This window comes from Larimichthys crocea, chromosome VII, assembly GCF_000972845.2.
Source record: "Larimichthys crocea isolate SSNF chromosome VII, L_crocea_2.0, whole genome shotgun sequence".
NCBI lineage: Eukaryota > Metazoa > Chordata > Actinopteri > Sciaenidae > Larimichthys > Larimichthys crocea.
This window is the reverse complement of record NC_040017.1, coordinates 13,465,737-13,481,653: the sequence shown is the minus strand read 5'-3', so window position 1 is coordinate 13,481,653 and position 15,917 is coordinate 13,465,737. Positions and strand designations below refer to the sequence as shown.

The 15,917-nt window shown below is 39.1% G+C and overlaps 1 protein-coding gene across 4 annotated transcripts in view; it reads right to left on the bottom strand.

Moving 5' to 3' along the window:
* gria4a (glutamate receptor, ionotropic, AMPA 4a) overlaps window positions 1–15,917 on the bottom strand; it is a 101,889-nt gene that overhangs the window by 36,026 nt on the left and 49,946 nt on the right. For all 4 annotated transcript variants that reach the window (XM_027280675.1, XM_027280676.1, XM_019260987.2 and 1 more), the window contains exons 6-10: window positions 14,272–14,325; window positions 13,255–13,413; window positions 9,243–9,410; window positions 8,366–8,470; window positions 7,443–7,553 (exon numbers count right to left, since the gene is read on the bottom strand). In XM_027280675.1, the coding sequence (XP_027136476.1) occupies window positions 7,443–7,553; window positions 8,366–8,470; window positions 9,243–9,410; window positions 13,255–13,413; window positions 14,272–14,325 (597 nt within the window). The remainder of the gene's footprint in view (window positions 1–7,442; window positions 7,554–8,365; window positions 8,471–9,242; window positions 9,411–13,254; window positions 13,414–14,271; window positions 14,326–15,917) is intronic.

The window sequence follows — 15,917 nt, the reverse complement described above, 5'->3', positions numbered from 1 at the left end:
GGGATTATTAAAAGAAGGAAAATGAAAACTTCCACCATCAAGTGGAGCCAGCATTTTGGTTGTAAGCAGTGAATCAGGGGAAAAAGAAATACCAATGAAAAATATTCCTGGGGAAAAACATAGATATATATACTGTCATCAAATGTACATTTTATCATACACATGGGGTACAACTCGATGAAATACACAAGTACAATGTTGCAGACAGAATTGAACCTAAAACAAATCTTTGCTCATAACATTAAGATTCTGAAATGTATGCACACCATTATAAGATAATGATTTAATCACCAAGAAGGACAGTGAAGGTAAACTGAAAGTCACGCATTCTTATGCAGATCCACGTTTTCTGAAATCTGAAGGAGACAAATATCTCAAACTGAAACCATCTTGTCAGTAAAGCACACAGTTTCTAAAATGGGAAAATATTACAGCTGTTTTTAAAAGGCTATGTCTCAGGTAAATGTTTTATATCTTGTGTTTCTGACTTCTACTGCCTTGTTTTATGCCTTTGTCTAACACCACACGCCTCCACTGGGACCTGCACCTGACTCAGTACAACGTTAATGCTGAGAGGAGAGAAATGAGAGGAAAAACACAGGGAGAGAGAATACTGCTGCTTTGTTAATGCTTCATGAGAGGTAGAATGGTTTCTGTGCATTCGGTTAACAAAGATGAAAGCAAAAAGTGTTTAATATTGGTGGGTGGATTAGGAATAACACACAAAAGGAATGCACACTTATTAACACACCTGCGTGGGATATCCACAAAGAAAAAAAAGCACACACACACAGACTTTTGAGTGACAGTTCATCCATCAGGAGCATGAGTTATGGTATTATGCCCGAGGCTGCTTACCCTGTAATCCAACTGAAACCAAGCCTATTAAAATGCTATCAAACCCTTTTAATCAAAGACTAATCTCATCTAATTAATCAAACAGGCTTTTATAATATTCAACAGTCCCAAGATATGAAACGGTTTATGAAGATCATAAAAGACAATACAAAAAAGTGATAACATATTTTGGATTGAATTCTTCATTCAGGAAACTGATTCGCCTTGAAAACATGTAAAGTTTAATCAAAGAGGATTGTAGAGTGACATGTTTTATAAGGGGTCAGACGAGCAGTAAAATCACTCATGCACAAATTTGGAGGGAATCTTCTGGATTGGAAGATCAGAAGTGAGCAGGAAGAGGGATTTAAAAAAAGATTTTGTTATGGAAACTGAACTATACAAACACATCCTGCATAGGGAAGCTGGATTTACAAATTGATCCTCTTTCTCCTCAGTTAACAAAGAGCTTTTATATGGTTATTCAATGGGCTTACATATCCAGATTTAAATGATTCATTCTTGAGTATTTGTCCAGTAATACTTTCAATACTAATGACATTACCATCAGCTGTACTATCGTTGCCATTATGTTAGCATGCTTATCTGACATATTACAGCCTCACAGAGCTGCTAGCATGGCTATAGCCTCTTATCAGTATCTACCTAGCAACTCAGTTTTCTTTCTGTTAAATGGTTTGTAAAATGTAAACTGTACTATCAAGTGTTATATTTAAAATAAAAAAAAAAACATAAAACAAAACAAACAAACAAAAAAAACCCACTGCAAGCATTACATTACATTTTTTACAAACCCATTGTTCAGTCACTAGTATGTGATTGGTTAAGAAACAAAACACATTTCTTCCCAAACCAACCACTTATTCGAGACTTCAATGATATGCTGATCATTTTTCTCAAACTCTTTTATCACCAACATCATCATCATCATCATCATCATCATCATAAAATACAGAAATTCTCCCTGTTATGTTCAATGTCAGAACATACAAAAACATTTCTCCTAAAATGTCATTATCTGGGACATTAGCAGGTCCCGGGGCTCTCATTCCATTGACTCAACATGAATCACAACGTTAATGAACAGCAGAACAGTTTCAAGTAAATTCTCTCGAATATTTCAACATAGCCACGAGGGCTGCTCTGTAGCACAGATAAAAACTGGAAGAAATCATAATGTGAGCTGAAAAACATGTTTTAAACTCTTCACGTTTAATTGACATATTTTCACAATCTTCTTGCTGTCAATACCATATACAGTATGATTATATAAATCATGTACGTTTTGCAATGATGAACTTGATTGTTTATTACAGGAACCCACCGAATAGTACGGACATAAATGTGACAATGTTACTAAGCTGCCTGTAATGCACAAGTCAATTTGCATTCCAAGACGGAGACAAAACTTGAAACTTTCTATAAGATTAAAGAAAAGTATGGTGAGGGAGTACTTTGTTATTTGTAAGCAAGTTGAAAATCATGAATGAGAAATGCTGTAACCAGATGGAAATTATTATAGTCACTAAAAATCATTCCAACACTTTAGTACTGGGCAGAATCACAACACAAATTTAACAGTCTAGAACCACTGAAAAGGAAACTTTGTACAGACATTATTATCTACAAATCTAATGGATAGAATTGATTAGCACCACATACTGTTACTGCTTAACATGTAAACTCGGCAAAACTCATTCAGAGATATTATGGTAAACTTTAACGGACTTTTAAGCTCCTTGCTGGGAGTTAGGTGAGAGGATTGATACCGCTCTTATGAAGCTACAGCCAGGAGACAGTTAGTGCAGCTTAGCATGATAACTGGTCATTACCATAAGGTTACAGAAAGTCACTGCTTGTACCCATGAAATAGTCTAGAGCACAACACCCCCGTTATATCTTACTTTTAGACATAACAATGCTAACTGTTTTCTCCTGTTTTCAGGAGGCTAAGCTACATTATAATGGACAGAAATGAGAGTATCTGTCTCTTCGTGGCAAGAAGGCGAATAAATGTATTTCCCAGAATGTCAAACTTTTCCATTCCAACATATTTATTTAGAGCTAGTGAGATAAAATACAAAATATGCTTTCTGATGAAATCTTGTCATCTTGACAAAGTCCAAGGGGGTTCAGAAGCACAAAGAGGTCCCACATTAGAAGATCAAAAGGCTGTTTTGCTTCACTTCTCATCCTAAACCACTGAATCTCAAAGGGAATCATTGACTTAATTTGTGTTAACAAAGATAATAAACTATCTCAGTTGCCCCCATCAAATTACTGTCAGGTTTATCATGTTAGAAGGTCAAGTGTTTGAAATCAGAGCAGGCAACTTGAGTTAATTTAACATTATGTAAGTAACTACACATAAACAGACACACACATAGCAGCGGGAGCTCTGCCAAAAGTGACACTGTTTCACTTTAAAGACTTCTTAAGGTTTGTTATCAGTTTGCCCCAGACGCCTTTGTCTCGGTGTGAAGGTAGTAATGTCAACGCTGTGTGTGAGTGTGTTTGCGTGTGTCTTGGATGTCAGTGCATGTATTTACTACTGGGAAGAAAGCATCATGGTTGGGTGTTGCATGTGTCATCACGCAACACAGGGTATGTCATAAACTGGTGGGTGAAAATAGGAGCAAAGATCAGGAGGTTAAAAGAAAAAGGGAGGGAAGGCATGGTAAAGGGATACGGGTTAAATGCAGATGAGAGAGGGATGGGGGCATGCTGGCTGCATGAAACTACAGAAGAAAGATGAAGGAGCAGATCAGAATACAAACAGAGATAGCTACAGGGATAATGAAGGATAGATGGGAACAGAAACAAGGAAAACGTGAAAGGGAGATAAAGAGAAAGAGGGAATATGACAAAGTGAAAAATGAGGAGGAAAAGAAGCAGAAAGCAAGAGAGGGGATAGCATATAAAGACAGACATAAAGAGCTATAATGGGCGGGCGAAAGGGGAGGAACAGGAGCAGAATGGTTTGGCTGATAAGACATGAAACACTTCACACTGGAGCCAAAAGGCAGACAGGACCTGCTATGTAAGCCAGGTAGCCAGTGAAAACAAGCACCCGACTGGACAGTTCATTGAGGCTTCCAACTGGACTCGAACAGTTCAGCATTTAAAAAGCCAGACTGTCACGTAACAAGTTAGCCAACCAATGAGACATTTAATCAGCCTGTGAGTCATCCATTCAAATGCCCAGTCAGTCAGTCGGTCAGTCAGTTCACTCATTAATTAATTACTGCAGTTAGACTACATAATTATCTATCAGGTCACATATTAGGCCAGTGAGTCAGCGTGATAATCTCACAGCTATTCAACCATAAAGAGAACAAGGCAGTTCAGCAGTCAGTCAACCAGTGACCAATTGGCAGCCAGTCAGCCAACACCCAGTCTATCAGACACCTGCCAGTTTTCACAGTGAATCAGCCAACCACAAAGACAGTCAGTTCACCAGGTAACTAACCAACCAGCCACACAAATGCCTTGTTGTCAGTGCAAACAATGATTCACCCTGTTAACGGAGTCACCAGCCAGTCAACCAGCATCCATTTTGTAAGTCACCACTTTGGCTGAACTAGTTACATTTCCCTGCAAAGCCAACTTTTTCTGATGCTTGCATATTTTGTCTTCTGTTTATGTAACATGACCTACTTTATACTATCACATCAATAATGTACCTCCCTAATATCAATTTCACATCTTTAGCTCCATGTATGAGAGTCCTGCATTTTTACGTAAACAGGAACATTGACCTTTCATTTATGAACATGCTGTGGGACAAAGTTTACCAGTTAGTGGACTGTACAGTTATTTTCAAGGTTTTGTACATAGATCCCATCACATTTGTCATTTATATTGTGATAATACCAGTATTATGTCAATGTATGCTGACTTGAGGTTGTCCTTTGTAGTGTAAAGTGTGTGGATCTCTTGTGCTTCAGACAAGCGCCGTTGTAGTGTTGAATCCCTTTCCATTCAGGTTTAGAGCTCTCAGAGGAGCTAAAATACAGTACAGGAACATTGACTGAGTAAGCATGACCGAGTAGATTTACAGAGTGATGAAGCAGAAAGATTAGGATGGAGGGGGAGTGGTATCAAAAAGGTGATTGCTGTAAAGTGTCCATGTACCACTCTCCTCCCATGCTTTCCAGGCAACCAAGGAAAAAGTGAAATATAGAAAATGAATGCATTTTTGTGAGGTACGTTTTCCTGCAGGTGCTCTTGTAGTGTAACAGAAAAGGTGGCAGTGACTGTGGTGTCCTCAAAAAGGGTGAACATAATCTGAATTAACAGGGCTGTCTGATGGTCCGGTGATTTTTGTGTGGCCAAATGTCAAATCTTGACAGAATCCCTCGCAGAGCTCTCATCCAACTGTGGCTTTTGTCATGAGAAAAAGACAGGAGCACTGTGAGCAAGGCATCCCAGTGCCTCACAGGAATCTGTTGGATCCCTCTTTGTCATTGTTGCCATGTTAATGCAGGGCAAAACACTTCTAAAAATAGAAAAAATTAAACATCTAATCAAACAAAATAAAGAAGAATAAAAGCAATCAAAAGAAAAACAGAGCACACTAAATCTTTGTACAAAGCGTTAGAGACACTCAGTCTATCAGTCTGTCTGTCCTCTGTCTTTTTTTCCGAGGGTTTGCGACTCAGGTGAGTCTGTGTTTCAGTCTGTTGCCTCTCTGCAGACCCGGCATCAGTGTCGCAGCAGAGGCTTCCTCATCATCAGAGGCTGTAAAGAGGAGGAGGTGGCTGAGCTAACGTTAGCCATGGCCTGCTGAGGTCACCATCCACAGAGAAATATACAGGTGGGGGTAGACATGGAGGTAAAAACGAAGGTTGTGGGGGTTGAAGAGGTGAGTGGAGTTAAAGAAAGACAGCAGGACACAGTGAGAGAGAGAGGATGTTGGGGGCGGGTGGAGAAATAGGGAAGGAACAGACATCGAGAAGACGTATGCAGTGATAACAAACTCTGTTTTGCACACTCATCTCTTTTAGAGCCACACAAAATGAATGTAATTAAAAACACAAGCCAAAAAGACATATGAATAACAACAGACTGTGATATATTCTAACATTAATGGTATATTAACATAATCTACACATATTTAAATAGGATTTTGTCACAGAATAACAACCTGCCCTTAAATGTGTTTGATTGTGTTTATATTCTCTTGTCTTAGGCCTGGCTGTCGGCACACAACACCACACACTGCACTGAGGTTGAATACATTGCCAGTTGAAGTGTTCATGTCTGGAGGCGTGGGCTGTCACTGGGGACATTTAGTCCAGCTGAAATGTTTTTTTTCTGAACTCTTTCCAACAGCATGTGTGGTCGTTTTCCTCTGTGAAGACTGCTCACTACCACTTCTGGCCACCTGAGGCACTGTAGACTTTTTCTGTATTATCAAATCACCATTGAAAAGTTACCCATTAATAGGTGTTTGTATGAGCGCTACAGTACTGTAAGTACAACTACAGATATTTTGGTCATACTTGGATGTTTGCTAGATGAAGCAATATGGTTTGAAACAAAATGCTGAACTGCCAAAGCTCAAACATCTGTGGCTTGTTTTATCTCTGGGCTGAAATTAGTCTTTTGAGTTTCTTTCACTTGCATCATTTTGCACGCCCAATTGAATTAGACTGATTGCATTTACAGGAAGGGGATGGCCACCATAAAAAGGCTGCAGATGGGTGAAGAGACAAATGTAAGCAGAGGATGTGCACAAATCCACCGATTAGTCCTCTTTTATCCGTGTATGTAGAAGAAAAAGGAATAATTATACTGGGCTGCAGACCGCTGTCTACGTGAAAGCCATTAGAAGAGACTGGACTGAGGTCACTTCTAAATGGTGATCTGAGGTCAGTTTTAGATTTGCCTACTAATGAGACATTAGTGTAATCTTCCAGCTGGACAAGTGCCACTCCTTCCTCGCTGTGCCCTGAGTGCTCACTACAACTAAAACAGCTCATCCAGCTCCAACCTGATTTTCCTTTGACATTAACAAATCTCTGCTACATGACACTGAACTTCATTCTCTGGCTTTCTGACACTGAAGGCTACTAAGGTAAGTGAACTCCTGCCTCCAGCCTGTGGTTCAACTCTAAACTCTGTCTTGTAAAGTAACTATGCAGTGTATAATGACTTCCCAGACTTTTTTTATGATTGATACCCATTAACATTTAGCAAGGCTTACTTGCACTCCCTTTAACACTGGTGGCCTATGAGCAAAAGTGGATCTTTTCCCTAGTTTTATTTGAGCAATGTAAAAAAGCAAAAATAAGTGGAAAATCAAACCATTTCTACACCAACAACATTACTCCTTAGATGGGAACCACTGTACTCCAATAGAAAACATGCCTATAGCACATAGGTCATTATTACCACATTGTAACATGTGGTATTATTCACAACTGATATGTGTGCATTTATACCAATTTGTCCATAACCTTCAAGCATCTTCAAGCAGAAATTAGGTTGTGGAATTGAAAAAAAAAAAGATTGTCAGTGTTGAAGGGCTACAAACAGCATCCAAACTATGCAGAAATGAAAGCAGTTTGAAGGTACATTACCATGATGGTTGTCACGACTACTGTCCGGTTCTCCATCGCTGAGCTGTCATTGGACAGAGCATTTTCATTCTGGACCAACACAAGCTTGTCTATGTCATTCCAGTAGCCAATCTGACAGAAACAGAGGGATAGGAGAGAGAGAATAAGTGATAATTGAATTTTTTTTTTTTTATAAATTAGTCTTTATAGTGCAATTCATGCAAAAAATGACATTTTAAATGCTCACAAAAACATAAATAAATAGATATAGAAAAGAAAAACAACCTACGTGAGATGAAAAGAAAGGAATATAAAGTAGAAAAAAAAGAGTCAACAGAATGAGCTCATTCTTTCAGATTTCCCACTGGAACAGTACAGGATATTGAGAGATATTGAGTGTGAGCCAAGAACTTTCAATAAACACACATTGCTGTCGAAGGAACACTTGAGAAGCTTGAACATGGTATTATTTCTTTATTATAGGCACTACATGTATGCTTTTTTTTCCCAGTACATAGAAATAATGAGTACTTTCAACCCAAGCCTTATCCTTTTTGCTATTAGGAAGAAGGATTATGTTTAAATTTTCATTATTTACGTCACTGCAGAGTTTTATATACCCCCAGGTTGTCTGGGAGCTGCTCTTCAATGAACACTCCAAAAAGCTATTAGAACACAAGCTGCAATGTTGCAGTTATCTGAACATATTTATAACTGTTACACAGTTATTAATTAACAATTGATGAAATAATTATGCAGTAAATAAATAAATCTTTCAACAATCAGCCATCATGAGGGATACAACAAGAAAAAAATGCAGCACACGTCCATTAATTGTTCCAGTAAGCTTACGCCTTTACAGTGATGATTCCTGCTTAAGAGTCACATTTGCTGAAATGACATGCAGCCCAAGAATTTATCACAAAAGCTTGAGGAGGTGTTACCTTGCGTGGTCCGTTGCTTTTCAGTTCAAACACATCCATGGTATAGTTGACCCTCCGACCATAGTGATCGAACTGAATGTTCCCAGTCAGGCCCTGAATGCGTACCTGGATTTATAGCAACAATGATAGTAAGGAGAAGAGAAAAATAACAACAGAACACCCCTTAAAGTTATAATCTTTATTACTTCAGTCTCGGTTGATTAAACAGCCATAATTATTGCTTTTCACAGGAAGTATCCCAGTATGACTGTGAGTGTTTGTATGACAAGTGGTTTGGACCACTAGGAAAAAGAGATTTTCAGGGATGAGACACGGATGCTAATGGGGAGTGGTGAGAACCAGAGCTGGGCAAGCGGGCAATGTAACCAGGCTCAACAGCCTTTGGACATAATGACAGAGGGGAAAAGACCAAAGAGGATGTTTCTAAGAAGCTAAGAGGAGAAAAGGAAAGAATGACAGAGCAGCTGCCGGATAAGACTAAATCTGGGAAAGACTCTTAGTTGTTGGCAAGAGCTTTGTGAAATAAAAGATTGGACTAACAAGTAATATTAGCAGGCTGCTATGTTGTGTGTTGTTATTGTTATATGACTTGTTGTTAGAGTTATGACTAGCCTAAGGTTAAGTTTAAGTTTGGAATAAGACATATAGTGCTAATTGGTAATGTTAGTATAAATACTTCTTTGGAAGTCAGTATTGTGTCCCTACAAATACAGCAATACAGGTTTATTTCCTAAAGTGTGTGTGTACTCATCAAAGTCTCAAGAGTTTAAAACGCATCATGCCAGATGTTTGACTGTGTTTGCGTGTTCATGAACATCTGGTTAACAGAACATTTGAAGTTCAAACTTGATCTACACAACATCAAACTTGTGCCAACCTGTTTGAGTGCACGTTCCATATCTATTCCTTGATTCCAGGGAGCAGCTGGATTGGCCAGGCAGTCACCAGCGTTGCCACGGCGACTGATATCAATTTTCTGACGACGAAGGGTGCGGAAGGCCTCGGCCATCACAAGAACACCATCATACGTCAGAGATGAAGTATACTGAAAAAATGGAGGAAATACACAGAAAGAAATGTTGACATTTTTTGACTGACAAAGCTTCTTTGTCCTAGTCAGACAGACAAGACATCACAAGTCCCTGTTTAGTTTTTTTTACTAAACTAAAACAAAAATGAATGAATAAATAAAATAATACACAGTATCTTATTCTGCAGGAGTACCTGAGTACACAACATACAACTGTGAGAATTAAAGTGCCACACCATAGGCCTTTATGAGCTAACCTCACCACTATGCAAACATGCTGACCTGTGCGTCAATTTATCTCACCGCTCTGACTTTTATTTGATTTCCCCAGTTAACACTGGTGAGCATCAATCAGCGCCACTGTAAATGTAACATCGCTGTAAATGTGCCAATTTTAGACAGGCTTATAGTTTTCAAATACAGTCACCGGGCCATTAAAATTACATTGAAATGTGTTTAAATCATATTGTAAACCCATTCGTTAAATCCACTTTATTGGGGGAATTCCCTTTTCATGGTGAAATTTAAATTCATAAATGTGGTTTTATTGGTTTCTATTCTAAAGTAGGGCATAGCAATACCGTTGGTGTTTTCTAGGGATCTCTGAAACGTAACAGGGTTAGAGATGATCAGTATCTGTTCTCTAATGAAACTTTTAGAAGTGGTGGTGATCTTGACAGATTGTCTGACAAATTCATTATAGGTAAGACACATCGCAGCAGGGAACAGCACCACACACTCAGCAGCAACAAACCCACCCAGCCCACACACAGACACACACACACAGCGCCACACAGACAGAGGCAGTCAAACACACAGCGGGCTGCCTTCACATCACTGCGGAGACAAGTGGTGAGATGAAAATGGGAGGAAAGAGGGAAGTCGGTTAAGAGACTGTGCCAATGCTCTCCACGCCTCTGCAGGTACTTTTCTCTTCTTACTGACATCCCTTGATTTGTTTCCCAAAAGGAACGTTTTGGAAGGCTGCACAACCATGTCATCCTCCTTTCATCTCCCCCCTTTGAAACTAAAGAAGCCTTTAGGCGTGTGACTGACAGATGATGACTATAGAATCCAAATCAAGGAGAAAACAACAAAACTAGCGTACTGTTTTCTGTTCTGTCATGAGTAGGACAAAAACACCTTCGGGACACATATATAAATGGACTGGCTTTTAAAAAACAAATTCTAGACAATATTTCTGGGATAAGTTTCAATCTTCAAGTTCTGCTAACATCCACTATGTAATTGTGGATTCTCAAATAGGATACAACATTCAGCCTAATACAAGTTTACTCTACTGTTCCGTATCAGACCAAAGAATAGATTTATCTGCATTCATACATGCCAAGTGCACACAGATTTGTATCAGTGAACTGACCCGAGTGAGACAAAGAAATGTTGGACTTGTAGTGAAAATCTTTTCATTCATACATTTTTTAATATGGCTGTCTGCTGGCTGGTCAGACCACCGCTTTGGTCCAGACTGAAATATCTGAGCAACTATTGGATGGATTGTCATGATCATTGGTGCAGACATTCGTGTCCCTCTCAGGATGAATAATAACCTCTTTAGTGATCACATAAACTTTTACCAAGTGCGATTATCAGGTTGACTGTGTCCAATATTTATATATGGACGTTCTCATCAACCTGAGCTGTACTTAGTGTTAATAAGCAAAAAGATAATACTGTATGCTAGCACACTAAACTAAGATAGTGAACATGATAAACATTGCACCTGAACAGTAACATGTTAGTATTATGATAGCTTATAGCACTGCCTCACAGAGCTGATATCTATGCTGCAGACACTTAGTGTTGTTCTATTTTAAATCATACAGTACAACAATATGGACTTATTATTATATTATTAATGATTTTCATAAATCCAGTGCAAAGACAGTCCACATGTTTCTGCTTTTTAATAAACAAGACTACAGCGAACTCAGAGGCAGAGTTAATGGCATACTGAACAGCATAAAGTAGTTTCATTAGTTTCTCTTGTCAAATGAGATGAGAAATTGAAATGAAAAATTAAGACAGTAGCTCTAAAACCATTTGGACACACACATTTAATTCATAAAATAAGCTCTGCACTGGTGTATGGCAAAAATTTAATTCTTTACACATGGACAAATATTGATAAAAGCAGCCATATCTCTGTTAAATATGCTAGAACATATATTGCAGACCTATTCATATTCTGATCAAGCAATTAAGTAAAGTGTTTGAAAGAAAATTAAATCGAAAAAGCCCCGAAAAAAGACTGTAACTTGGAGGAAATATGCGTAATCATAGGCACTGTGAATTCTGATGAAGTGAACATTGCTTTGCCAGGTCACCGATCATTTTCATTACATTTCCAACGAGAACCACTGGGTTAAGAGATTTTGATTGATGGCCAAAAGTAGCTAACTCGAAATCCAGTCTCTAGTGCAAAAAGTCCCAATGGTGATTTTCACAGTGCACATTATTAGACAAGAGTTCTACCTGGCCTGAGGCTACAAGTTGGCCCAAGGCTAACCGAGCTCAGTTTTTAGACAGCACCAATTAGCCTAGAGCAATTTAGAGGCATCTGTTGTCACTAGAGATATCTGGTTTTGTGTTATTGTGTTAAATAATTAAAATTATGCTTCCTTGTTTCCAAAAAGCAGAGGTAAAACATCATTTCTGTGGTTGCAATGGGAGCTGAGCCTTTGAATTTGCCTCATCAAAGATGTTCACAAAGTTTTATAAGTTGATATCACTTGCATACTAATTTTTTATATGTAAATGCATGCTCACTAGGTCTATCTGACACAAATATGCCTAGATTTACGTCAATTAACACATTAACTTTGTGCTGTATGAACGTTAAGGGGCGACAGATAAGGGTTGACATCCACTAATGAGAATTCATCAGGTCAGTTTGACAACAATGATTGGCCAATTAATACGGTCGCTGGGTGAACAATTACATTCTAATATTAGGATATGACGATCAATATATATTTGCAGCATTTAGAGACTTGTATGCAACATCACCTTTTTTGTCTTCTGGGAATGACTGCTTGCATGTGTGAGCAAGGGATTGAGAGCTGCAGTATGATGTATTTTTAATAGGTAGGTGGACATATTTCCATTTAATATATGCACAAATCAAATGCAATTGGCTTCAGGTCAGTATCCAGTCAATAGAGGTGTGCTGAGGGAGGAGAGGTGGACACAGACAGACATGGATAGGAAACGGGGAGTGGTAGAGACTAAATAGAGGAACAATGATGTGACAAAAAAATGGACAGAGACAGATAATAGACACTGAAGGTGGTGAAAGGATATACAGTCAGAAAGAAAATGAGACGCGTACAAGGGATGCAACTCTGGCAATTTGGAGTGAGAAGTGAGAGGTGAGAGGAGGACAGACATCACAAAGAAGCCTTCAGTCTGAAGAATCTGTATGCATCACATTAACCTGGACACTGAATCACTGAGTCATAGAGTAATTTCTGTATTCAATCATAGTAGGATCAGCCAATTCACCTCTCTGACATCCTGAGGTCACATCGAGTAGTAAGGAAGCTGAACTAAAAGCACCATATCACCATCTGAATGGTTTAAATGTGCCACATCATCCTGTGACTGGTTACCTGTTTGAAGATTTGTATGTTTGGCTTCTGTGTTAAAGTGTCACATGCTGTATATATGTTATATTGTGGAAAAGAGCTTTCTGAAGTAGTTAGGAATTTTTGTAGCTGAGGTAGAATAATAAAAAAAAAACAAGACCCACCATTGCAACTATTCAAGTGAGTAGTGCAGTTCTTTCAGACAAAATAATCCAATCTGTATCTTTAAGCATGGGGCAGAATATTTTCATCACCTTAGGCGGGCTTTCGGATCCAGGGTACTCTCTCTGATCCAGTTTGTTCCAGCGCTGCATCAATTTAATAACGATGGGCCTGCTGAAGTCAACCAGTTGGAAACCAGTTACATTGGCCCCGCCATGCATGAACCTCTCCAGAGATATGTCCTTAAAACCCTGAGAGAGAGAAAGAATCGATGAGGGAGGATGCAAGCACAGGCAAAACATTCAATACTTGTTATGGGAGAGTGGAAGTGGACTACAGAATCCTCTGACAGAATCTGTGCACCTTTGCTGACATATCATACTCCACATCCTCCAACAGTTTACCTGATTATTTATACCTCTACTTAATATGGAGTGGCTTCCACAGCTGTGAGTGTGACTTCACGCAGAGTGACACTTCATAGCAAAGTGGTCGTGGAGAGGGATCCATTTGGGAATGGGCCAGTGACAGAGGTAGAGAGTAAAGACATGTGAGTGCTATCCTGGGTTGATGGATTCTAATTGCTAAAAGCTCTGAGAACCGATCTAGCTCGACCTGAGGTCACTGGCCCCTTTTTCACCATCCCGAAGAGAAATTTTAGGGCTTGAGGGATTGAGGCAATACTTTATTTACTGATGTGAATTCCTGCAGCTCTGACTTTGATCATAATACACTAATTCTGAGGTAAATGGAAAATGGCACCTTGGTGGGAATATTAAAGGATCAATATAGAACTGGCAATCGGGCCCTGTTTTTTCTGCAAATGACTGCAGGAAAAGACAATAACCTTGGGACAAGATAAATGTCAAAGAAGGGGTAAGTAGAAAATTGTCTCATAACATTGGCTTGAAAGACACAGACACACTATTTCTCAAGACTTCATCTTGATATTTTCCGTGTGTCTGTTTGCCAAATAAACTTCTGTTCTGTCTCTTTGACATATTAAAAAAAAGAATTGTCCTTAATTAGGCTTATTTATTAAAACACCAACACACTATAAAAAAAACGTCTCGAAACAACAGCCAATGGCAATATCAGTAGGAGCTTACCAGGTTTGCTATGATGTAATGGTAACCTTTCACATGCTTCCCCACACTGACAGCCTGGAAAAAAGAACAGAAAGAGACAAAACATCATTTCATGTGTTGTGTAATGGAATCATGTGTAGGATTCACAATTAACTTACCAGCCACCGAGTTGACTGACACGATAAGTTGTTTTAATTTAGTTTTAGAGAGCAGAACAGGGAAGTCAAACTATAAATAAAAGAGTCATCTCTTGAATCAGCCAACAGTGGCCGTGGCTACTTTCCTATGCTGATTAAATTAAATGGTTTTTGTCCTTTGCACCATGTTCAGGCTCAGACACTGCAGCATTTAAAAAGCTTCAGCAATGTCTGGATTAAGGCTCTGTTAACCTGTCTGGTCTAACTTGAATTAAAAAATCCTGCATCCAAAAGAAGGATGATTTGTTTAGTAATGAGGTGCCTGCAACCAATAGTGGCAATGTTTTCTTACAATAATTTTATTTACGCTTTGTATTAACAAAATAAAGTTTTGGGAAATGTAATATTAAGTGGTTTTAAACATTCCTATTGAAATATATATGCAAATACAATTGCAGATTGCAGAAGTCTGAACATACATACATACGATGTGTCAGGTTTCCCTACAACTTCAACTATATTACTACTAAAGCCAGATTAAGATATTATTAAGTTCAGGCGACTAAAACTACAAAACCTAGTCTATGATGTCAAAGTCAATGCACAAAACACCTTTTCTTCTACACTGCCTGGTGTGTTTGTGTGAGATTGCATGGCTGCCAGTTTGGCACAGCAGTGAAATACTGAAAGTAGTAAAATATGGCACAATGTGAGGTTTCTTGACAAAAGACTAATAAGCATCTTCATATTGACATGATGCATAAAACTAATTAATAAATTATTGACATTTTTCTCTTTCTGTCGCTCTCATCCACACATATCAACAGCTATAAACTGACAGAGACAGATGCACACACACACTCACTCACACACTCACACACACTCAGATTGCAGCTGGCAGGGGCAGACAAACAGAGCAGTCTCTGTCTCAGAGCAGGGATGCTAGCCAATGCCAGCACTGCAGAGCCCACTGTGATGGGAGTGTGTGTTTCTGTCTGTAAGCCTGTGTCAGTATATACTACAGTGTGTATGTCTGTTTGTGTGTCTGTCTGTTCACACACCACAGAAGCCAATTAAGAAACTGTCTGTCTGTCGGGGATGCTGCTACTGGTGTATGTTTGTGTGTGGTGTGAGTACGTGCATTTAAAAGCTGGTGTGTGCTATGCTTGCCCGCATTATGCACTGGTGTGTATTCTACAAGCTTTGTGTGTGTGTGTGTGTGTGTGTGTGTGTGTGTGTGTGTGTGGTATGCCTGTGTGTGTGAGTGTTTAGCTGTGTGTTTGTGTCACTGAGTTTGTCAGATGTGCAGACAGAAGATCAGATGTGATGACAGGTGGCAGAACCAATGGGATGTTACACTGAAACCTGAGTCAAAGGGCACAGACGCACACATGCATACACACACACACACACACCTGCGCCACTTGTCAGAGCTCAACCATCAAGTTAGACAGATAATGTAACGCATCTGGACAAGCATAAGGTGTCAGGGTTTGTGCCTTCATATACGGTATGTGTTGGTGTGATGGA